The following is a 25,629-nucleotide window of genomic DNA, read 5'->3' as shown; positions in this document are numbered from 1 at the left end:
CGATAACAAGTCTCCCAAGTTATCAGCCCTTCCAGTAACGCGACATCTTTTATCATTGACTGAGGGGAAAAGCTGGATTTTGACATTACCTTACGTTAGTTTTGCCCAAGGAACGGCAAAACTAACGTTGAGTGTAAAAAGAAAAGAAAGAAAAATAAAATCGTTACGTTACATCAAATTAGCAGTGGCGTCTTTCTCTGATACTCACCAAGTGCATGTTATCTGTCGTATCTTATCGGCCAGGAAAGTCAGTAAAAACCACCAGGCTTTCTCAGTCTCCTGCTTATGTCAGTTTCTTGTGCGTCGCCGCCTCATTGTGGTATTTCGTAACATAACGCTTCCATGTTAATTCCACCCACGTAGATTTCTCCACATGAAAAATTATGTTCCCACATGATGATTTTTTGTAAGAATAAGAGAGAGAGAGAGAGAGAGAGAGAGAGAGAGAGAGAGAGAGAGAGAGAGAGAGAGAAACTAATATAACCTTTAATTACACAAAACGAAGATTTTCTCCACATAAAATTGCACTTCAAAATAATTTAGTTCATGACAAATTCCCTAAAGCTACTATAACCGTACATTACACCTTTCTCCCGAAGATTACACCGTGAATTATAAATTACATCCTTCTTCCCCTTAAATTGCACCTTTTATTCACCTAGATTACACCTTTCTATGCTTTACATATTAGGTTGTTTATCTGTAATAGAATAGATAAATTGAAAAGGCTATTATTGAAACACTCATAGATCCTATGTTGTTTGAACCCCACTTGTTCTCGTATCAATCTTTTTCAGGAGAGCGCTGTAGGGGAGAGGGAAGGAAAGCTCGAAGGAAATTTAACTAGGGAAACTGTCAATATACGAGTATAACATCAAATTTAACTAGGGAAACTGTCAATATACGAGTATAACATCAAAATAACACCACTTCACATTTCCAAACTAAGCATCAGAATACCAATGTGAGGTAGGCTAGATTGTCAGATTAAGTTAGAATGGACAAGCCAAAGATTATGATATATGTTACGTTAAAGTTATTTTACGATACGTTAGGTTGAATCTGGTTAGGTTTGGCAAGATTAGATTATGTTACTTTAGGCTAAGTTGTATTACATTAGGTTATGTGATCAAAACACCAAATTGTTCTCGGGGAATATAATTTAGAACACACACCACCAGACCCAAAACTCAGAATAGCATGACAAACAACCTATCTCTAACGAACCTTAAGAGGATTATAATTCCTTAATACACTAATAGACAATCTTTCAATCAAAACCTCTTCGCCCAACTAGCAACACCAAATGGAAGAATAGGATTGCGGGTCGATTAATAGGTATGGAAAGACACCTTTAATTAAGCTTGAGTCAGGTGAGTGGAGCAGATATTACACTTGCGCACCTTTCCCGCCATCAGGAGGGAGAGAACAAGGTGTGGACTGGAGGGTGTGATGCTGGGAGAGTGCTGGAGGGAGGCTGGGTGAGGGATTGAGACGAGGAAGGGCTGAGGGCGTTAGGGAATCGGATAGTGCAAAGGTGAGGATGTGAATCGGTTTAGAGTGTGTTGGAATGAGGCTGTGATTACTGCGTGAGGTTGTTGGGTTATGAGTGTTTCACTGTTTGAAACAGTGAAACACTCATAACCCAAGGGGAGGCAAGGGAGGGTAGGATGAGAGAAGCGTGTGAGGTATAATAGTAACGAAGAGTGTATGATGAGGTGTGAAGATGATATGCAATATGAGGGTGCTTGGTAAGGACATGAGATGATATGTGGTTGGGAGGTGAAAGATATTACAAAATGGGATGATGAAGTGAGGTGATGTGGTAGAAGAGAACATTGAAAGTACGAGGTAGGAAAATGAGGGTAATATAAGAATAAAATATGAGAAATGAGTGAGATAATGTGAAACTGAGAGATGAGATAATACGAGAAAGTACTAGAGAGAGAGAGAGAGCGAGAGTGTAGGATGAAGACGATAGATGATGAGCGGAAAGAGGCGTGAGGATGTGAGGGAGAAGAGAAAGGCATAGGGGTGTGTGAGAGAGGAGGAAGGCTTGGAGGCTGGGCGTGAGTTGAGAGTGAGGGTGTGTCATGGTGGTGGCTGTTTATCATTCCAGCTGCCTCCCTCATTAACAACACCCGACACTTGTTACCTCAGGGATTATTTTTTCCTCCTTCACACCGAGGTGGAATGTATTGATTAGGATGAATACGTGGGTGACAAGCATTCACTTTCACCGTTATCATTAATTGTGTTACTTCACTCATAAATATTGAGAACGTATATAATCATAGTAAATACTACGTTCTTGAGTAGGTTGATTATAAAAGTGAACTAGTGATTATCCATATTGGCGATCAGTAATAATGTTACTAAATATCTTTACAATCTGAGATAGTTACAATTCATGATTAATGTGAGGTCATGGAGTTTAACGTCATGATAAAGAGTAACGCTATTTTTTTTTTTTTTTTTTTTTTTTGCCTCTTCGTGGTAAATATATTGGCATTTTAGTTACGTGACTGGCCACTTTGAAATAAACGCACCATTAGTCATTCGTACCGTGGCAAGAAAAAAAATAATACTTGCCCCACAGTAGTATTGTACAATCTTAACGATGATGCTGATGGTGGTTAGGGTAGTTAGGTTAGCTCATGATGTACGGTACATGGTACTCATTTTAAATCAGCACCAAAGTTACATTAACAATGACTCTTATGAAACGTCACGCGAGGGCAACAAAGATTCCACACCCCGCGATAAATGATAAGCCACTTTCAAGTCAACAGGACTACCTCCGCTTGTAACAGATACCAACACTCGTCTTCATCTCCACCAGCTACCGAGACGGAAGCAAATAGGATAATAGCACAAGAACCATAAAAATGGGACACGTGAATAAGTATGGTAGGATATGTAGCTATACGTGGTAATTTCACCAGATAAGAGAATGGATAATGTGTGACGTTTATACATATTTACATAATAGGAAAGGGATAATTTAAAAACGGATCTGTGGCAAAGAACATTTAAATACGGATATATGGCAAGCAATCTAAGTGTAGGAATAAAGTGAACCGGCCTACCAGGAAAAGGAACCACTGCAGGGAACCAGATAGACAGGACCTCCGACCTCTACCTCCTCTCCCTTTACTCCCTCTCCCTCTCACCCCGCGGGGACTCACGTTAGGCCTAAACTGCCCGGCGAATCTCGAACGTGTTACAGCCTACCATTACACAATTTTAGTAGAATCTACACAATTGCTGGACTCATGTTTTATATTCTCCAACGCAATGATAGGAACAGAATGACAAGCAGTAGTCTCGTGTAATCTCGTCCTAACAATAATCAAATACATTGTGCTGTCCGGAAATCCCTCTCTGGTTGTAAAAATAATAAATAAATCCATCAAGGCAACTGCAACAACTCGTTTGAAACACTACAAATGATATGCGTTGGACGCGAAAATATTGGAGAGTAGAGGAGTGGAGAGAGAGCGAGCGTGAGGTGTAGAGAGCGGGCAGCCTTCACCTCCCCGCCCCCCGTCCCTTGCCAAACGTTATATCTGCCACACATGTTCCCTTCTCCCTCTGTCCTCCAAGAAGAAACGTTTTCCTTGCTTGCCTCGGGTGCGGGGGGGCAGCGTTGGGGTTGCAGATCCAAGCAAACCGCACCATTTACATCAAAAGAAATACATAATTCCAATAATTAAGGTTAGACTTCCTTTGTTCTCCTAGAGTTGACGGATGTGGCGAGAGGTGGAGCTGCCAGGCAAGTTAACAGTTGTAACTGGGAGGGTTTAACTCAGGAGGAACAGAGAGGGTGAGCTGTGTTGATATGGTGGTCATAATACAACGTTAGCAATGTCATTCTGCAATATATCACTAACATCACATGCACGTTGAGTTGCCCTGCAGCCCAGGCAAAAATTTACCACAGATGTGCCTCAGCCTAGGATGGTCAGCAGGCGATTGGCTCACGGATAGAAGGGCTGCGTCCTGATTCGTCGACCGAGATAGAGAGAGGCTTCCCATTGGTCCGAAAGTGAACCGGAATGGTGCGTTGGCCAATGAAATCCTCGGCGTCCCCAGCGCCAATGTTACCAGTACTTGGGGACATAATATAACCTCCTATCTCACTTCTACGGCCTTTTCGCGGATTAAGAGTGTCTTCTGAGTATATAGCAACAGTCCTGTGAAGAATTCCAACCCCCTGCAGTAATTCTTGTTGTGGAGGGAAGCCTGTGAAGGGCGAGAAATAAAGGTGTTGGCGCTGGGTGTGTGTGGGCGCGTGGTGGCAGCGTTGTGATGGCCGCAGCCTGACGTGAGTCCCGCTGTTGTTGAGTCCACGCCATGGCCGCCGCCGCCGCTATGAAAGACCCCAGGACTTTCTTTACACAGGGCACCGCTGCTCAGTTTGACTTTGTGTACAACTTATACGAGGAAGCGGTAAAGCTGAAGGCAGAGCAGAAAAATAGGAAGCCTGAAGAGTTTTTGAAGCTGGATAAATGGTAAGTTAGGCGAGAAAGAAGGAAGCATGTCATTGAACCTTCTTACTTTGTGTGGTTGGGCGGCCCTCTCCTCTCTCCGGGGAAGGGGAGAAACGTCAATCTTTTTGTGTTTCCCGCCATATACACTCCACGGATGACGTGTGCTTAGTGGTGTATGTGATTGGTGATGTGTATAGTAGTGTATGTGCCACCCGTACGCCTACTCGACCGCCCACAGCCCGCCCGCTCCCTCCAAGACTTGGCAACGCCGCGTCCCACACCCAGTCCAACATGTATATTAATTTTCAGCAAGAACAGCGATTTTAGCAGTAGTGTATATCAAGTATGGCTCGGTCCACGTGTTGACTTGCACGTGGCAGGGGCGCGGGCGTGAGGGATGAGGGGTGGGGGGTTGGGGTGTGGGCGGCCGAGAAGTGAGGGTGGGGGGTAGGGGGTCAGCACGCGGCACGCGGCCTCCACACCGCCGCCGCCGCCGCCTTATTGTGGCTGGACAGGCGGCGGGCACACCTCAACTCTCACCTCTTCCTGGACACGCACTCTTATACTATCGAAAATTTTCCAGATTATTCCATTTTGATTTTGGCCTTAAAGATATAAATATTCCGATCCATAGTATTTTGTATCCTCTCTACTTGTATTTTATAGTTTATATTTTGACGCCTGTTAAGTAAATATCACCAACTCTAAGTAACCTAGCACAAAATTCGTCCCGATTAAGACTGTTTTATTTTGGGCAGTGAAGAACTTCGATCTTTTTGTCCTCTTGTTTAAGTTGTGGTCATTATTAGATTACAATATTCTAAGAATAAAATTGATCTTACAACCTTAACATAAATGGGATACTCCAGACATGGCCTCTGTGATAAGTGATTAGGCTCCTTCAAAATTTCTCCTCCCTCCTGGAATTTTCCTTCATTGATATATGATTTTATACATTAGCTGTATTATTCTGATGATGGCAGTAGTTAGTCTTTTTCTTGGGTGCTGTTCAGTTTCGCCCCCATCGGTGCAGTAACAGTCCCTGTCGGATCTAGGAATTTTCCATGACTTGCCGTCTTGTGTTACAGACTCACAAATAATGCTCCCATTCTTGTGTTTAAATCGTTTTGACGATGGCCGGTGTGCTATAACTTGATGATTACTGAAGTGTGATTTGGTCTTTGCCTCTTCATGCTTTGGGTGACTGGAATTTTCCATACACTTTGTCTTGTTCTTGTGCCCTCAATTATGCCTTGAATGTTGATCGTCTTCGCTTGCATTGACTTTTAGACTGTGCTTATTAGTGAAGTAAATTGGGTTTCATAATTTTTCTCGAACTGGCTTGTGTTAGCCAACTAATATTTTGCAACCTCCTTAATTATTATTATTTTTTGTTTTTTATACTTTTATTACATGTATTGTTAGGACACCGAAGTAGGTACTTCTAGTGCTAAGATAAATTTATGGATAAGAATGGTAATATGTCTGTATTGTACAGGGATTCATGTTTAGGTCTACTGGCATCTTTCTTTGGTCCAAATTGTGAAACGCGTCAAATTATTTGAAATGTGTTAGCAGATCAGTATTTTACGAACCCTCACCTGATCGGAAGTGTCATGCTATTGTGGTCGCCAGCGTGATGCGATCTAAACAGATTGTCTACCGTGATTTTCGGTATGAGTTGTCTTGTCTTTCTAATTGTATTGTTTTCAATGAATTATTTTTCAGATGTCGATTTTTAGGTTTCAGAGATAGATGGCAGGTTACTTGTAGGTTATTATTTGATAGTGGCAGCGAGGGAGTGGAAAAAAAAAAAAAAGTTACTGCCACCGTAATATTCATGTTGACAATTTTGAATTGAAATTCCTTGACATGGTAGAATGGGTGCATGATTTTTACGATAGTGGTAAGGTTAGAAAAAAAAAAAGTCTAGTAAATCATTGTAGATTGAGTAATCATTTAAAGTTAGGCTTTACTGAAATTTAGTTGATGTTTACACGTTTCTGATCAGTTATTTTATGGCTGGATAGTCAGTCTCTCTCTCTCTCTCTCTCTCTCTCTCTCTCTCTCTCTCTCTCTCTCTCTCTCTCTCTCTCTCTCACACTTTGTTAGTGAGTTTTGCTGTCAGTTGCTTTATGATCCACATTTTCAAGATAATGTGAAGTTGTGCATCTTAGATTGCAGTGTAAGATAGTGAAGTGTTTAGGAAGAAACTTGGTTTTACTGGCAGATTTGCTATGGTAATTCTGAAATTGAAGGTATTAGAGAGAAAAAAGGTACTAGTTTCTATATCAAAATATAGAAACTACCTGAGATTCTTAATTTTCTTGTGTAATCATTTACCACTCCCTAAATTGCATCAAAAGTCACCACATCCTGTACTGTTTCATTCCCTTTTTCTAATTATACCCTGAATCCCATGGTTACAATGGAAGTATACCAAATCATGGCTGTGTTAATGAAAGGGATATATTTATGATTGATTGTTGCAGGTACCAGAAAGAGTTGCCTGTCAGGATAAAGGCCCGGGGGAAGGAGGCTCACCTAACTCATGAAGAACTTTGCCTTTGTATGAAGTGGAAGCTCTCGGTAAGGAAAAATTAAATGCACATGTATGACATTAATTAATTCATTGCTGTTCTTAATCTAGTGCTCATTACAAGTTTGTCAGAGAAGGAAATGTATTTCACGTGGGTTAAGTATTTGATGAGGTTTATGTTACCTGTTATCTCCTTTTCAAGTTGTTTGATTTTAACTAATTGTAAGGGCATTTCATTTACTCTTAATCTGCGTATGATAATTAAATGATGATGTCCATTCCTTTAACCCCTCCAGTACTGTGATGCATTTCCATATTCATTTTGGTGATTTTATGTAGCTTCAGAAACTTGTGTGGGGGAATGAAATAGTGAAGATTGTACCCATTAATCTGACCTTCATACACCCTTCCTAATGTTAATAAAATTGCTTAATCACATCCAAAACTTAAGGCAAAATTGCATCTCAGTACTGAAGAGGTTAATTTTATATTTATTGATAACCTAGTAAGACTACAGATGTTTATGGAAATTATTTCATTTCAGCGTGGAAAGTTTTCTCCAAGATTAAAGGATCTAATTCAAATGAACACTCCCCGCCTCTGTATTTCTGAAACCAAAAAAGCTTTCCGCCAGCTGCAGAAGAGAGAAGACCTACCCTCTGCCGTCCAAGCCTTATGTAACTTGAAAGGTGTTGGTCCTGCGATGGCCTCCAGTAAGTGTTGCAGTATTGCAAGGACATTGGATCAGGTTTTAGTTTTTCAGTTAGTCTGTCTTTACTTGTGACTTTTAATTGTCATTGTTAATTTATTATTATTTTTTTTTCTCTCATTCTCTCCCCTCTCCAATAAAATCAGATGCCATAAGTACTACCAGCATAAAGAAAAGTTAATTTTGCCCAAACTAATTAGGAGATGTGTAGTGAAGATTAAACAGTTTTTAATTAGAAAAGTTGAGAATATCTTGTAAAAATTCCTTTTTATAAAGCCTCTGTCCCATTAAAGAGGATAGAGTTAGCAGCAGCCATGTGCTGGTCTGATGTTCTTATCATAACAGGAAATATGAACAGATTTGTGAGTGCATATATATATATCTACCTACTTCCATTGCATAAAATAAATGAGAACACCACTTTGAGTACCAGCTACGATGTTAGTAAATTAAATCTGTATATTTATGTTTGGAAGATTTTAAAGCTAATCATCCACAGTTGACATACCTATATCAAATTAATTATATATTTATATGATGAAACAATTATTTAATCTCTGATGTTGTAAAAGCCATCAGCACAGAGGATCTGGTTCCATTCTCATTCATCATTTGTGTTATCATGGGTAGCAATCAGTGACAGGCTGGGCTGGTGTTAACCAGGCCTAAGAAATAGCCAGTACTTTCACTTCTACCTATTTCACTGATAGATTGGCAACACTGCCTTGAACTGCTGAGAGAGAGAGAGAGAGAGAGAGAGAGAAATTTGCAGGGTTTAAATTAACTTTTTGTGCATAGGCATGGGTCTCCCAATTTAGCTAAGAGTTTCATTAGCCAGTTTTGTGAACACATTTAATCACTGAAAATGTATTTTTATTGTATGGAAAAATTTGTCATAACCAAGTGCACAACGTCAGTATATCTCACAACTACAAACTATAATTGTAATAATTTTGTAGTAACTGAAGTTCTTGATAAAACTGTCTTCATGTATTGTTCTATATTGCAGCAATCCTGACGGCTGGAAATCCCGAGATGTGTGGCTTTATGGCTGATGAGTGCCTCTTGGCAATTCCAGAAATTGAAGGAATTGATTACACCACTAAAGAACTCATTAACTTTGTTGAACAACTGAAAACTGCAGCTAATAGATTAAACAAAGAAGGTAAAGAAGTGTTTTATGTAAATGACTAGTCAAGTAGAATGCAATTTAAGATCTTATTTTGATGCTTGATTTGTATAATTGGACTTCAGTCATGAAATTAATTTCTCACTGTGATGTATTTTATTAGTGATAAAAGCTTAATTTATTAGAGAAATGCTTCATTGGACTGTACATATGTATTATTGTAAGATGATTATTGTATTGTAGCATTGTGGGATAGGTTGGATGTGGGTAGGGATTTCAGGCTGATCATTGATTATGCCATTAGCTGGTGTCAGATAGATCTATTCTATCAACATTTTCTGTATATTTAGTGGAGAGTAACATTAGTGACAAAAAATTGGTATCTAAGCAACACCTATTTTTGGACTTACCTTGTATATCACTCAGGCTCTGAAAACCATTGGAATCCACACAAAGTCGAGATGGCACTCTGGGCACATTTTGTGCTGGGAGATCTGAAGAAGGAGCTGCTTGATGGCATGCCAGGTGGAAATGCTGGAACGCCAGCACCATCCTCTACACAGACGCCAGCAGAGAATGGAGACGCACAGACCCAGTCCCCACAGAAGGCAAAGAATGTAAGTGGCACACCTGCTCAAGTTTGAATGTAAAATCCTGGCTTTTTGAGAGGATATCTGATGTAATACAATAGTGTATTTCAAAGTTATGTTTATAGACTATATGTACTATTATAGAATCTATTGTTATTGTTGAAAATGATAAACCCTTAACCATTAGAGGACAGGTAGCAGTGATCACTGTTCAGTTCGTCAGAGGACGGGTGGTACCTTTTTTTTTTTTCTCCTGTAAATGTGTAAGTCCAGAGTACTTTTAGCGTTATTTTTTTTTTGTTTTTTCCTCCTGTAAATGTGTTAGTCCAGAGTACTTTTAGCAGCAAATCAGTATGTTAGATGTTTTTCCCATTTGTAGGAAGTAGATATTCAATTTATAGCCTTTGTCTGAATTCTTGCATACTAAGGGTGGCACTGGCTACGTCTACTATCCGCTGCATGTATGAATCTCTCTCTCTCTCTCTCTCTCTCTCTCTCTCTCTCTCTCTCTCTCCTCACAGACCCACAGTGTATCCCCCAGTGTGTTGACATACCCAGTCACACATCACAGTCTTAAATACCAATGGACTCCCTCCCTCTCTCTCTCTCTCTCTCTCTCTCTCTCTCTCTCTCTCTCTCTCTCTCCACACACTGCTGCTGCCCTCCTTGAGAGAGAGAGATTAAAAAATGAATAAGGGAAGAAGAGTGTAGTGGAGAAAAAAAAAAAATATATATATATTATATATATATTTTCACACACACACACACACTACTATTCCAACTACACGAGTATATATACAATTTATTTATTTATTGTTTTTACTTTTATCCCCACCACTGGATATGGGGGAGGTAATGGGTTTGATTCAGTACAAATTCATCTTTTTTTTTATCAAAATTATCACCTCTATTTTAATTATATCTCCCAGTCCTGCTCTCCTTCCCTCATTTATATATATATATATATATATATATATATATATATATATATATATATATATATATATATATATATATATATATATATATATTTTTTTTTATCATCTTGTTTCTCTGTCTTCGTTTTCCTTTTCATGAAACTACTGGTCTATTTCTGAAAATGTAGAAAACCATACGTTTTAAAATTACATGCAAAATTTTGGAAAATTATAATTCATGTCACAGCAACATTGTACTATGACTTACTGGTGCAGTGGTGGAAACCAAACTGCTGACAGTTCGGTATGTAACAGCTGCAGTTCCAAGTTCATGCAAGTTCATTCATGAAATTAGTTGCTATACATTGGTCTTTAAGTATTGAGTGTATTTTGTGTTTGTAACGACAGGAGAAAAATCTGAAGAAATTTGTTCTTTTGTTCTTATTTGAGAGATGGCAAATTTCTTGTTTCTCATGATTGTTTCCATGGTGTAGTCATAAAAAAATTAATTTCATGGGAGGGAGAGGGGATGCAATTTTGTTAGTTCATAATTGTCAATTATTCAATGATCAAAGTATAAACAGCAGCTGAATTTACATTATGGCCTATAGTGCCTGTAGGCATACTTGAAGAGTATATGTGGGAAGCACTGTTAAGCTTCTGCCCATTAGTAGCACAGGCAATTTTATTAATAGTGGTACCCATGTAAGAGCCCATATCACCACCCAAGTGCATCTTTGGTGTAACCACTTAGAACATGGGTATCATGGTGACATGTAGGTAACTTTAAATCACTCTACAAATGGCATAGCTTCAAAGTGGTATGTGGTGGGATTCGATCCCACACTCAACATTTTATCCACTACGCCACCACTGAGAAATTATTGCAGGGACACGTCAAAATGTAACTAAAGGAAAGGGACACATTGTCTTGGCAGACATATTGCTTTCACATGTATGCCAAAAGTTATTTCACTTTAACCAGCTGTATCTCGGTAACTACAACATCCAGACTCTTCGTGTTGATTTCAGTTGAAAAAGTTAATGGTGGTTACAATGTAATTTTCATTCACTACTTCTCTGTAGTTGACTGCATGGTATTCAGCCTACCCATTCTTCAGGGGTTAAACACGGTTGAATGATAAAAAGTCGGTGAAGGATTACTGAAAAAATTATATGGCTTGTGGCAAGACCATGTTGCCCAAGGTTGGTTGTGTGAGTGGTCTAACTCAAGGTTTGTGGGACTAACTATGTACCTACTGTATTATTTAAAATAGTGCTGCCGTGGATCCAAAAAAGATCAGTGATTCAACCAAGTAAAAAAGGAGAGTATCAATAAAATTTTAATTGAAAATAGAACTCTTGTGAAGTTTAAAAGTCCCAAGGCATGCTGAGGGAAGTCTCCGAATCAGTGGCATAAAGCCAAGGAATGTGACCAGTGAGATCCTGGCTGAGGAGGATACTTCAGGATAAGATGATTCACTCTTATGAGGAATCATGCTTTCTCCATCACACCCTCAAGTCATTGGGTCCAATACTTATGACTAATACTGTACAACTAAATGTTTTATTCATTAATGCTCATTCGCCCGTTTTCAATATTTCAGGGAGATACAAATCCTGAAGAGAGCAACGACTCTATGGACTCTGCCTTTGCCAACAAGGAAAACCTCACTGCAAATACCAATGGTACCTCTGATGCAGAGAACAGCAGAGCTTCTGTCATTCTAAATTGTGAAGACACAAATGACTCTGTGGCAGTGTCAGAAGCAGCAAGTGAGCCTGTGTCTGAAGCCCCAAGTGAGCCTGTGTCCGAAGCTCCCAGTGAAACAGTCAGCGAGTCCGACACCCAAGACACCCCCAGCGCTGCCTCTGCCATCCGCCCCACAGACAGCACTGATGAACCAGCACAGAAGAAAGTTAAGGTGGATGAATAGTATGTGGAGTGAGGAAGCTTGTGTACTCTGCTACCACCTGTATGTGGAGTGAGGTGGCTTGTGTACTATATTACCACCTGAATGTGGAGTGTGGTGGCCTGCATACTGTTATACCACCGGAATGTGAGTGCGGTGGTTTGTGCATTCTTTTTACCAACTTTTTAAGCCCCACTCTGCCCTTTCCTTTTTTTTTTTTTTTTTATTTTTTTTTTTTTCATCTACTTCCCTGGATGGGCCTGGTAGCAGTGCCAGGACTTGTGTAGGGATGTAACACTGTTGTGACTTGGTCTGATTCACCAGCAGAGCTGCACCCCAGGAATTTGAATCCCCCCACCCTTGTGCACTCATGTAACATACATTCCAAGAGGCTTTTTATCATGGAGAGATAACCTATTTTCTACATGAACTTTCCAGTCTGCAGCAGCATGAGTTACTTGGCACAGGAGTGAGTTAGATGTAATGAATCCATAGCAAGGTTGGTAATGAGCTGCTTCAGGAGGGAGACAACACTTCCAGATATGTAGCTTGTAGCAGAATCTATTCAGTTCTGCTTACAACATCTTTTCATTTGATATCCAACTAGTTAGTTGATCATCCTGTCATGGATTCATTTCTCTGACCATCCACTTATGCAATGCCTCTGGAAGGATGCCCTCCTTGTGCATCCAGCTGAGGATGTGGACTACCCTTAATTGAGTGTTTTATTTACAGTTTGCATAGATTTTTTTACATACATATATATGTATATATATATAAGTATTTTAACGAATTTTGACATTTTACAAAGTCTGTGCAGGGTTGGGTGGATTTTTAGTGGTGCAACCTGCATTATGTTCATTGCACGAAAGTCTTCACATACAGTCCACTGCCACAGAGTGATTTAGGCTCACCATCACATCATTCATTAGTATTTGTCCCTCAGTTTGGAAGGTTAGACTAATGGCAGAACTTTCTTGACATTACAATAAAGGCCTTTTGGAGTTGCATTAGCTTTCACAACAGTGTTACACAATGTCCGGGAACCCACATCACCAGGAATTAGTCCCAGTAGGCCTTGCATTCTTATATTGAGTCCTTGATTGATAGGTTTTAGTTATTGTTTCCTTACAGAATGAGTGAAAAATGAGCCTGGGAACATACAAGTTTCAAGATGGGTTAATGTGGCACATTTTTTATTCCATTTCAAGAAAGGAAAACAAATAAGTGAGACATGTTAGGCAAGGGCTTACTGTATGCACATCATTGGATTATTTAATTGATTTAGGTATTACAAGAATTTGTATTGATTAATTTTCTGGAGTGTTAGTATACTTGATTCAAGCTCCTTGTATTTCATCATTCATAAACACATACTTTTGTGTATGTTTTGTTTGGTATTTGCAAATGTTGAATTTTATTATTGGTAAAGTAATTTGGGGATCCCTCACTCAGTCTGCTCCACACAAACTTTCAGGTCTCCGCAATAAGCATGAATGTCTAATCTAACCAGAGCATACCTACATGTCAGTGCTCTTTGCAGTGTTCTGGTAGGCAATTTTGGGTGATACAAAATGGATAGGGTGACAGCAAGTGTTGGTGATAGTGAATGTTGTAAGAGACCAAGTGGCAAGTTGATATTAGTAGGTAACAGGCATAAAGAAAAGAAACCCACCACTATATTCTGTTTGAACATCTTAAGTTTAGGTAATCAAGTATATTACCCTTGCAAAATAATCTGAATTTAAATTTTACACCTTGGAATGACCACCTAAGGCTATCTAGAAGACTAGATAACTGCTATTACTTTCACTTTCTCCATTTTACAATCTAAGGTTATAGTAATTCGAGTAATAAGGAGTAATTTAAGATGTCATTACTAAAAGATGTTTCATTACTGTTTACAAGAATAACTGATGAATATATATATATTTTTTTTTTGTTTGACATACAAGCATGTAAAATGAGTGAGGAAGAAATCATTGAAGAGCACACTTTTTTGCTATGTATAGGTCTATATATGTAGCATTCACATGTGGCTCCAAACCTCAGGCTGCCCCTCTGCTACACACTTCTATTTATTCAAGTTCTGTATTTATTTTTGTTGTATTCCTTGGTAAACATTGTATCATTGTGACAGGTACCACATTCTGTTGTCAAGCAAAGGGCTAGATGTCGGCACGTGAGGCAGTGCTGACTCAGGCAGTGTGGGAGACATTGAGCGGGTCATAAGCTATTCAGGTGGAGGAAGGTTGTGCACCCTTAGTGGGAAGGGCATTCTGAGGGGGGGGTGAGATATTCATGTCTTCAACAGAGGCTCCAACACCCAGGCATGGCTGCAGATTAGTGCCTCGTGGACAATAAATTTTTATATGTCAGCAAGGAAATACGTTGGCAGAGGAATGCCTGGTGTTTTTGTAGCAGGTCCCATGCTGCACATCACTCCCATGCTGACTCCCTCCCCTCCATTCCTTCCCTAAAGCTATCTCTTTACATTCCCCCTTCCCTTCATTACTTTATCCTACTTCATTTGCTCCCAACACCATCTAACATTTCCTTCCCCTGCCTATTCTTGGCAAGGAGCCATGGAACTGCCCAGAGAATTTGCTTCCCCTGCTTGAGTATAATTTATCTCCCCGTCTTCTAGATAAACAAGTTTCTTATAAATCTTTTCACTTAAGCAAGACTACATTAAACTGTCTGAAAGTAACCTGTTCCATTACTAATGGAAATTTGTATATATGGACGTAGAGGCCACGCTACACTGAAGATGGAGCATAGGGATTTCACTGATTAGCACATTGAATTTCTGGGGCTTCATTAGTTAATCAATTTATTATTACTTGTAGCTTAACGCTGAACATCTGGACGAAGGAAGACAATGCTCTGGTAACTGAAATGTCAATTTTTTTCCAGTTCAGACCGGACTGATTTTGTGAGGGTTGGAAGACTCCTGGCTTCTTTGGCTCCTGTAAGCACTATCCCTCTCCTCCAATAATAATATCCTGCCTTGTATAGTCCCATGGAAAAAAAAAAAAATGCTTATTTTTCTATGTAAAATCATGAGAGGACGGCAGTAAGAGCACCGTCCTAGAAACATAACCCGAGCTCTGTCTCCTGACCCCTCTCCCTTCCTAACCCGCCCTTCTCCCTCTCTGTCCTGCCCACTCCCCCATCATCCTATCCTGGGAGGTCATTGATCATTGTGGGTCTGGAGATCATCATCATTGTAGGTAGTTGTAGGTGTCATTATTATTTAATCAGTAGACTTGCACACAAATACCTGAACTCTAGACTTTGGGGCTGTACAGGTGTGCATCCCTGGTCTTACTTCAACCAATTATTACTGAACAATGAAAACCTTATTATTAATGAATAATAAAAAAACTGGAGTGAATGCTACCACAGATATGGCCTTACACAACAGGAAGATTTGGTGTTTTAGTATATTCTATTTCAGTTTTAATGTGATAGAATTAGTTCAAATAAAGGATTCACACCAGAATCTTCTTGTTTTAGTGCCCAATGGTGTGAAAGACTATTGTGTGGCTGCTGGGTTTATCTAGGTTACATGATGACTAAAATGGTAAAAACTGAGTTGCAAGAGGTTACTATTATCCAGCAAGGTAAGAATTACGTGTCAAAGTGCTTGTCATCTCAAAATGAAGAAGTCACTAGGAACAAGCAAGGAGCAGTGACATATCACACGATGAAACTTCAACTCATGCTTGTATGTAATTGTTCATGATGTACAAACATTAGGTGTACAGGGCTACAGTGCAAAAGAAAATCTAAACTATCTTTACTTTGAAAAATCATTCAAATTGTGTGTGTGTAATTTACCATGGTCGCCTACTGGTCACTCAGCCAGCCTTTACCCTACAGAAAGCTCGTAGACCAATCTTCAGGTAGAACTGAGGCCACACATCACACTGGCTGGGACAGCAAGGCCACAACCCCTCTAATTACATGCTGTACCTGCTTACTGCTAGGTGAACAGGGGCTGCACATTAAGAGGTTCACCCATTTGCCTCCCTGCATCTGGGACTTGAAGCCAGGCCTTCTCGGTTGTGAGCTAAGTGTGCTAAGCACTACACTACGCAGTGTGTGTGTGTGTGTAAATACTTGCCACACAATGGTGTACATATCAAACAAATGATATACAGGCAAGAACCATAAATATAACTGATCCACAGCCATTCCAACATTTTTCACTTATATAATGCAAACTAGCATTGAATTAAACACAAAATAATACTCTGTCCCTGTGAAAGTAACAATAAACAAATGTGTAACATTATCTTTATATATATATGCAAAGTAATGGTATGTAGTCTTGACTTTAATATTCCATAGATCTCAAAATAAATTTCAACTTAGGTAACTTTAGGAGTATTTACTGAACTCTCCTTATTCTATGAATTAAAGACCGATATTTAAAACAATCACATTTCATTCATGCGCATCAGTCTTCTGATTGACAAACAGGATGTCATCTGTATTGGAGTTTTCCCTTCTCGGTTTACCTTATCAGTGATGGCACCTCTCTCCAACAACTGTCGGACAGCCTCAAGCCGCTCCTCTTCACATGCAAGATGCCTATAGAAAAGATCATTTGCACTTTATGGCACATTAGGTTCATATATTCTACAATCATTCCAGACTTAAGGACAGGATTTTTGTAACATCCTGGTTGCAACACTACACAATTTTATATTTCACAGCCCCTATGGCTATATCACAATAGAACTCTTATCAGGTCTCCTTTTAACCTATACCTCTCTAAAGAAGATAAAATTTAAAAGTTTTCCTTTCATTAAAAATACTCTTCCTCTGAATTGTTTCAGCAGATCAGATAGGTAAAAGGACTCGGCATTGAGAAAAAACAAAACAATGGAAGTGAAGGAGGAATGTCGCTCAACTACAAAGATAGTTATCCCTACATCCTCAGATGCAACACAAACTGACAAATCACTTACAGAGGAGTGTTGCCTTCAGAGTCTGGTACATTGATGGAGCACTGGTTACTCTGCAGGAGTAGTGTCATGGACTGAATGTTTCCCTTGGAGGCAGCCCGGTGCAGGGCTGTGGCACCTCTCTTATCCTGCAGATTCACGTCAGACCAGTTGTCCATCAGGATTGACACAATCTGTTAATGACAAAGATGTTCCCTAATATGTGCATCTCTTAGATTGAATAAAAAAAGAAAAAAAAAAAAAAAAAAAAATAAATAAATAAATAAATAAATAAAAAAAAAAAAAAAAAAAATAAATAAATAAATAAAATAAAATAAATAAAAATAAACTATAAAAATAAGAATAAATATCCACAACTATCTGGAAATTACCTCATGGTGGTTTTTGGAAGCAGCATATTGCAAAGCTGAGTGACCTCCAGTGTTCTGGGCATTAGTGTTGGCGCCACGGCCAATCAGCATCCTCACCACTTGGGTGCGGCCAGCAGAAGCAGCAATCATGAGGGGCGTCCATCCTGACTAACAACACAATGCAAATTATTTGTGGCTGGCCAAAGACATACTCACATTGAAATACTTATTCAGTAATGACAACTTGTCATATTTTCCCTATGAAGATTCAAGAAAAATCTGGAAATAAAATACTTTGAATATGAATTTACTCTAAGTACAGTGATAGTAGAAGATTGCTAACATTAAAAAGAAGACATACGGTATCAATAGAAATCTATGATGTGTCTATTAGTTGACAGACCAGTGTTCACAGATGAAATGATGATTACTATAGACAGACACCACGGCATCCTACATACATCATCTGCTTTATCAACTGGTGCTCCATGCTCTATGAGAAAACTGGCCAGTTCTTCATGTCCTCCACAGGCAGCCCAGTGCAGCGCTTGCCGTTCACTCTAAAACACAAGAGTCAATATTGTACCAAACACTTATTCAGAAAAATCTTGTCTTATGGACAAAACTTTAAAAATGTGATATGTATATTCAAAACTGATTTACAGGAAGAAAGGACCACCAGTGAAATTAACCCCTTCCTGGCAGCAGGGCAGATCATTGAACTACCAAATAAAAAATCATCTATATATAGCCTCCTCTGACTTTCATCCATATGTCTATGTATAGTTTCCCTGTAATTGGGTACTCCAGATTGACATCTACATATAGATTCTGGTGTAAAACTGAACGAACAATTGAATCTATATAGTATAGACTCTGCTGCAAAACTGAACAAACAATTGAATCTATATATAGACTGCTGCAAAACTGAACAAACAATTGAATCTATATATTGACTGCTGCAAAACTGAACAAACAATTGAATCTATATATAGACTCTGCCACAAAACTGAACAAACAATTAAATCTCTATGTAAGTGTTGTTTGTGTTTAATTGGTGATAATATATGTCAATGTATTTGTATGAATGTTTTAGTTACTCACATCCAGGACTTGTGACCTGGATGTAATTTCCTTCTACTTTTCTTTGTATTTTTCACATATGTACTTGTTTTGTACCTATTCATTTTTAGGCAATGTTTCTTGCGTGTGGTACACTTCTTTCTCCTTGACATGATAGTCTAATAATAAAAAAAAAAAAAGTGTAAAAAATGTATAAATTTCCAGCATTAGCTTCTGTGCATAGCACATCCACCATCAACGAAGCACAACCAGTGACCGGCCTTGAAAGGCCATGTTGACCGGTGTTTGGGTATTTGAGATGCCAAATAGATTTATTTTATATATATCTTACTTGTAAGAAATTGTCTACATATAGACCACGCTACAACTTAGTGCAGTAAAATAGGAACAAATGTCTATATGAGGCGTTCAGAATAGGGACGTAAGCGCCACCCCAGCCGATTTTGAGGTTTGTATAGCATTTTCTTCGTCTCGCCTTCAGCTTTCTGAATCTGCAATGTCCAAGTCAAAATTTGGCCTGCAACATGGTTGAAATTTCCATTCTTTGGGAATTTTTTTTTTTGTCACTGGCCATGCAGCTGATGACAACAAGGGTGAAATTCCGCTAGTAGTGACGGTATTAATCGACCGTATCAACATCACATTAAAGTGACTGCACAGTGAACTTTAACCCAACGTATCTCCACCTGGGCCGTTTAATGACCAATGGAGAGGCAGGGATGCAGTGATGTGGTTGATGACATCCAATGAGAGCCCGCCATTGTCGTTCCCCTCACTCTCCCTCTGCCCTGCCCTGCCCTTAATGAGCAACTTCAGAACGTAATTACATTTTGCTTACAATGGTTGCAAAGCCCTGTTATAGAGCTTCATTTTACAAAAAACTAGAGCTTTCTACCTCATCTCAGTAAAAAGTTGTTGCGTTCTGAATGTTGCAAAACTTTAACTGCGTTTTTTAAATTTTTTATATTTTTGATGCTTATGTCACTATTATTCTGAAAGCCTCATATGTAGACGATCCGACAAAAAGTCCTGTTTTCGAAACGTCTATACGACTATTCTTACCATGTTACTTTGTCACGACTAACTATTGGTGACAATGAGACAGTTTGTGTCACTAAACAGTAGTAACCAGCACTCACGTCATCCAAGGTGGTGAGAAGACGGTTGTTATTCAGCACTTTTTCCTTCACCTCCTCGTAGCGGCCTTGGTAGGAAGCCTCGTGCACCTTGAAGGAGTTGTGATCCTCTGGCACCATCCTGCCTGGTACTTGTTAGCTCCTTCCCACAGTACTATAATGTGGTGGTAATGATCTGTTTGCTGGGGCAGAGCAGTGGTAATGTGGTGCTACCTTAAGTGAAGTGGAAGAGTGAAAAATGGTAATTTTTAATCAGAGCAGAGCAGTGGTAATGTGGTGCTACCTTAAGTGAAGTGGAAGAGTGAAAAATGGTAATTTTTAATCAGAGCAGAGCAGTGGTAATGTGGTGCTACCTTAAGTGAAGTGGAAGAGTGAAAAATGGTAATTTTTAATCAGAGCAAAAGACCTTGTAAATCAGATAAAACTAGTGAAAGAATGTACAGGCAACCCCCGCTTAACAAAGGGGTTACGTTCCTAAAAAAACCCCTTCGTTAAGCAAAACTTTGTTAAGTGAACCGATTATAACAAGTTTAACCCCTGACTTGAACTTCCATTGAGAGTAAACAAAGTGAGAGTGCATCATAGTACAGTGAAAGGTTTAATGAAAGTAAAAATTATGAAATTAAACATATAGGCAGTTTAATTTAAGTCATTATAATGTACACTAATGTATGTATGTACGTAACTTTATAATGTTGATGATCTTAAATTTATGAAGGGAGGGAGAGTGGAGCAGGAAAGACACTAACTGGCAACCTGTGGAATGTCAACAAAGGGCGCATCATTGTATCATACAAAACTTATGTACCACATTTCCACACATTTTATCCATTGTAGAGTCACGAGTTCAGGTAGTTCTTTTAGCTTGCAAGGAAGATACGGTCTCACCAGCCTTCTTAATAGAGTCTGCTGACTTGAAAATAGTAGAGACAGTAGATGGAGTCAAGATGGTGGCGAGCAATGCTATTAGTTTTCTCGCCTCTCGTATCTGTGAATAATATCGAGCTTCACTTCGAGAGTAAGAGACGTCCTGGTCGTCTTAGTAATGCTAGGCAACATTGCAGGGCGTTTTGGTGGTAAGTTGAGTGAGGGAAGACGAGCTGCTGGTGACGCTGCTATTGCTTTGAACAGGGGGAGTGAGTGGTGTGCATGTTGTCCACCAGAGGCGCTAGTATATTCAAAAGCCTGTTGGCTTGCGTGATACGGCGGTGTTTTCAAACTTGGAAAAAATTACCTGGATAAAACTTCGTTAAAGCGAGTTTGGTGTTTGTTAAACGAGCAGATGGTAGTAAAATGAAACCTTCGTTGTAGCAAAATTTCATTGTGTGAATCTTCATTAAGCGGGGGTTGCCTGTATGCACAATTGATATCAAATAAAGCAAGGAGGAGGAGGAGGAGGGACCAACCCCACTCTGGACCTTCTACATAATAGGTTAGATATGATGATGTCTGTATATAATATTACAATAACCAATAATACATCGTGTGTGTTTAGTTATATTACTTATATCAGTGGTTCCCAACCTGTCGGCACTCGCGACCCTTTACCTAAAAGTTTGAAACCCATGTGACCCCCTACTTAGGGCTTATTATCAGCAGCACAGTACATTCACTCATACATACACCTATAATATCATCTAATGACACTGAACTAATGTAACACACCTTTTGTTTTGCACCCAAAAAAAAAAAATGTAATTGATGAGATAAAATTATCACTATACCAAGCTACTTCTGGCAAGGCTAAGCGACCCCCCACTGCCAAGGCTTCGCGACCCACCAGTTGGGAACCCCTGACTTATATGAAATTAAATCAAAAGTCAAAAGTGCATTAGCATATCTCACTTGTTCTTGCAGAACCCTTAGGGACCTTTCGTGGAACATTAAGATTCTGGGGAACCCCGGTTGAGAAACCATGTTCTACTTCATAAGGTATACAGTTAAGTGCAGTTATATTAGTGTCCTAAATTAGCCTTTTTACAGCAAAGGTCATAATACCTATCAGTACTGGAATTTTTTATTTTCTCTGATTTACCGGTGCAAAAGGGGTGTATTAATGAATTTAGAAACTGACGTGCAGGAAAAAATATGAGACAAATTGCTGCATGTGTAAAAAAATCTTACTTACTGGTGCAAGATAAAGCTTTGTTAACTGTATTATAAGATAAAGCTACAAATACAGTGGACCCTTGGACTTCAAGCGTGACTCATTCCAAAACCATTTTTCCCATAGGAAACAATGTAAATCATTTTAATCCCTTCCAAAAACCCCAAATTTTTACCAACATAAATAAGAATTGAACTATATAAAATCAGTATTATTTACCTTATGGTGATAAGCTTCATGGAGTGTCACTTATCCAGGTTTTAAGAATATACTGGGTGATGGTATTTTTTATAGCACACCATTAGCACAGTCAGTTAGTCCTAAGTGGATTCTTTGTTTCACGTCTATTACACCACGTCACTACAGAAGTTAAGAAATATTTTGGTTAGTTACGAGATTAGTGTGCTTACATAAAATATTACTAAACCATCCTACCTGGTGAAGTGACTGGTCAAATGAAAAACTAGTCAACTGTCCTGATCACAGCAGGGAATAAGAGCAAGGTGACAACACACTGAGGGGAAATAATTATTGAAATTTCTGTTTCAAGTCCAAGGATCCACTGTAGGTAATTTTTATTTTCAGTACTGTACATATACGCCGGAGTACAAGACTAAGTTTGTGTGTTAATTTTGAGGCTTATAAATAAAAGGGTTGTCTTATATGCTGACAATAAAACACAACCCATTAACTCATTGGTGAATATTAATCAGCACAGTACCATGACAAGCATGTACATTATATATATATATATATATATATATATATATATATATATATATATATATATATATATATATATATATATATATATATATATATATATATATATATACACACACACACAATTTATTGGCTCCACCACAGTTTATTGTTTACTGACGGTGTCACATGTTGGCACACCCAGCCATGCCATAATAATAATCATTATTTACTGTTAAGGTTAACAGAAACCATGATGTTCACTGATACTGTTTATGTTAATCCAATCATGGCTTTGATTTTTAATTTCTTTAATTTCTTATATTTCAAGGTATTTCTGTGTGAGCTAATTGTTGGATTAATAAATCAAGGGTGTCTGTATTTTGAAACTAGCAGCACTGGTAGTGAAGGAATGGCCATGTTACAACTCCTCAGGACCCAGTGAGGCGCTGGCAATAAACCTGACGATTAGTACTGTAGTCATCAAGAAAAGAAATTGATGCATGGTTCTGCCACTTTGGAGCTCAGGAACACATGGAACTGTGCTGATCAGGGATAATGAATTTTGCCACGATACTAAAGTACTTAAGTGAGGGAACCAACTGCCACACAAGCCCTTCATGTTGCGGTTTGCCAGTGACGCACCCTCCACTATTAATCCACCATTAATGGGGTAATCTTGTACAGTGGTAATAGCTCAAAACAAACTTTTAATTAAAAAATTGGGGTTCGTCTTAAAGTCTGGCATATACGGTAAGTATGAGTAATAAAATTAAAAGGATGTGGATTTGGGTTTATACATTTTATCCAAGGGTTAAAATAATGTAAATCACTGTCACATCCCACACATGAATGTAATCAGAAAAAAAAATAAATAAAAATAAATAAATAAATAAAAAATAAATAAATAAATAAAAAAATAAAATAAATAAATAAAATAAAATAAAATAAAACAAATCAATAAAAATCAATAAATAAACAAATCAATAAAAGAAGTGTTGTTGTTGTTGTTGTGGCTTGCAGCCAGGAGCTAAGGATATAGCTAAAATGAAGTCTGACACAAAATTATATTTTCTATATATCACATGTATTTGCTCTTGTATGGTACATTCAAATGAAAATGTGTATTGGCAAATTCTCATTAAGCTCAGTAGAAAATGACAAACTGGTTGCCTTGATACAAATATAAACTGTTTTAATATAAAAAAAATATTATGAATAGACACTCAAACTGTCATATGCCATCAGACATCATGAGATTAATCAATTTATATTTCATACACAATAATGTGCAACAATATACCTGTATAAGCTTGTAAAACTTACCCCAAAGAGTATCCATTTTCCAACAAAAATGATAAAATCTGGCACTGTCTCATGTCATTAGTTAAAGTTAGTGTTCTGAAGAGGACATCCATAGGGAGAAGCTCCTTAGATAGGATGGAATAGAAATTTCCCTAATTACCACCAAAAATAATATGAAGCAGTGAGTATAATACTGTACGACCACAACATGTAGCTGTCTAACCTAACCATAACAAAAACTAATCTGAATTAACCTAACCTGGTTGGCAAGTAACAATTGAATGTGAAATGGGGTGGGTATGTATCACTCTGAGGACAGAACAAAATGAAATGTCAAAAATTGAAACCCATGTAATAAATTTCCCAGGTATGTGTAATGGGGTTGAAAACACTCGGAATATAAAGGCACTGTCTGATGAGAGAACTGCAGCTGTTACACTGCAATGAAGTACATTAATCCGCACCATCTAGCGCGCAAGTTACTCCTGTGGCCTTTTCCTTCACTAAAAAAGTCAACGTGTTACGGCGGGTAGCAGGAGACATGGCATCACCAGTGTTGTTTACTTCTGCACTTCAGTCCTCCTATGTAATGCCACGGTTCACTATACACTGTTATAATCACGGCCTAGTCTAGAAACGTGGCCTTCTTGTCATTCAACCTTCATTACAATTCCGTGGTGTGCTTGGGGCCACTGGACCAGCGTGGCGTTAGGGAGCTTTGTCCCCTGGCCCCCACACTTCAACTGCCTTCTCGTGCCTCCCTCCTCCACTGCCAGGCTTCACCACACATTACTACCACCAATGCCTAGTCTGTAAATTACTGTCGCGGTCTCACTTACTCAGGTAATAGTCACTTCCGTGCTGTCACCTTCACACCCCACAGTCAACAAGACGACGCCTCAACTCTCACGCTCACAAGCCACAAGTGACTGGCGTTCTCACCAATCCGGCTGAAGCGCTGCAGCGCATGGCAGGAATATTATTATTATGGTTATCTATTTTTCACATTCTTATTTTTCGGGAAATATAAATAATACTTAAAATAAAGAACTAACAAAATTGAAAAAAAAAATAATAATTAGTTGCGATTCTATTCCCCCCAGAATTTACGCAGCAGCAGCAGTAGTAATAAAGAATTCAAGCAACAATATCATACCAAACATTCCTCAATCATATAGTCTACTAGAAAAAAAAATCACTGGTTTCATGATGATTTTAGTTCTTTCTACAAAATCTGGCTGAACAGCACACTACAACTCATCACATGCACTTCAGTACATGTTCTTTGGCAGATACTGAACTCACTCTATGGTTTCATCCACACTTCTAATCTTTGTGCACTTTCATACTCTCATCCTCTTAATCCTATCTAAACACTCATAAAGACCAGTTTTGTACTCTAAATATCCAATCCAATTCTTGCACAACATATCTTTATCACAGCCATGCCCACAAACTTCAATTTCATTATCTAGAATGGTTTGGTATTCATGAATGCAATTAGCCAATAATGGATTAATGGTGTGTATTTTTAATCATTTTGGGCTCTTATCAGAACCATTCTAAAGGTCATAAAGCTTATCAGTCAGGTTCTCATGGATGTCTTTTCAATGAATAAAAACTAGAGCAATTTCCAATGAACCTGTTAAAAGTACTGCAAATAAGACACAAAAATGATAA

The 25,629-nt window shown here is 38.6% G+C and overlaps 2 protein-coding genes across 5 annotated transcripts; one reads left to right on the top strand and one right to left on the bottom strand.

Moving 5' to 3' along the window:
• Positions 1-4,037: 4,037 nt before the first annotated feature.
• Positions 4,038-15,795, top strand: LOC123503290. The gene is made up of 6 exons (XM_045252938.1): positions 4,038-4,514; positions 6,986-7,082; positions 7,577-7,745; positions 8,751-8,906; positions 9,297-9,487; positions 11,985-15,795. Exons 1-6 carry the CDS (start codon positions 4,357-4,359, stop codon positions 12,312-12,314), a joined length of 1,101 nt encoding a protein of 366 aa, XP_045108873.1. The 5' UTR covers positions 4,038-4,356; the 3' UTR covers positions 12,315-15,795.
• A 783-nt stretch (positions 15,796-16,578) lies between these two features.
• LOC123503291 (26S proteasome non-ATPase regulatory subunit 10-like) lies at positions 16,579-25,593 on the bottom strand. Of its 4 annotated transcripts, none has more exons than XM_045252943.1 (6): positions 24,789-25,593; positions 19,839-19,989; positions 18,078-18,176; positions 17,638-17,784; positions 17,270-17,439; positions 16,579-16,889 (listed from the first exon to the last, which is right to left on the bottom strand). In XM_045252943.1, exons 2-6 carry the CDS (start codon positions 19,953-19,955, stop codon positions 16,736-16,738), a joined length of 687 nt encoding a protein of 228 aa, XP_045108878.1. In that variant the 5' UTR covers positions 19,956-19,989; positions 24,789-25,593; the 3' UTR covers positions 16,579-16,735. The 4 variants fall into 4 exon arrangements, with proteins under 4 accessions (XP_045108878.1, XP_045108874.1, XP_045108877.1 ...); XM_045252939.1 differs by having other exon boundaries at positions 19,839-20,048; positions 24,789-25,589; XM_045252942.1 differs by having other exon boundaries at positions 19,839-20,010; positions 24,789-25,589.
• Between the last annotated feature and the right edge of the window lie 36 nt (positions 25,594-25,629).

Source organism: Portunus trituberculatus, chromosome 13 (genome assembly GCF_017591435.1).
Source record: "Portunus trituberculatus isolate SZX2019 chromosome 13, ASM1759143v1, whole genome shotgun sequence".
NCBI classification, from domain to species: Eukaryota; Metazoa; Arthropoda; class Malacostraca; order Decapoda; family Portunidae; genus Portunus; species Portunus trituberculatus.
Note: the sequence above shows the minus strand (reverse complement) of the source record. Positions and strands in the feature narration are given on the sequence as shown.

What these genes read in the sequence shown, in the direction of transcription:
- LOC123503290 (XM_045252938.1), top strand. Translation starts at nt 4,357, where the DNA reads ATGGCCGCCGCCGCCGCTATGAAAGACCCCAGGACTTTCTTTACACAG. An exon ending in TTTTTGAAGCTGGATAAATG is followed by an intron (nt 4,515 to 6,985) that starts GTAAGTTAGGCG and finishes TGATTGTTGCAG; the next exon opens with GTACCAGAAAGAGTTGCCTG. An exon ending in TGGTCCTGCGATGGCCTCCA is followed by an intron (nt 7,746 to 8,750) that starts GTAAGTGTTGCA and finishes TCTATATTGCAG; the next exon opens with CAATCCTGACGGCTGGAAAT.
- LOC123503291 (XM_045252943.1), bottom strand. Translation starts at nt 19,955, where the DNA reads ATGGTGCCAGAGGATCACAACTCCTTCAAGGTGCACGAGGCTTCCTAC. An exon ending in CAGTTGATAAAGCAGATGAT is followed by an intron (nt 17,785 to 18,077) that starts GTATGTAGGATG and finishes TTGTGTTGTTAG; the next exon opens with TCAGGATGGACGCCCCTCAT. An exon ending in TCTGAAGGCAACACTCCTCT is followed by an intron (nt 16,890 to 17,269) that starts GTAAGTGATTTG and finishes TCTTTTCTATAG; the next exon opens with GCATCTTGCATGTGAAGAGG.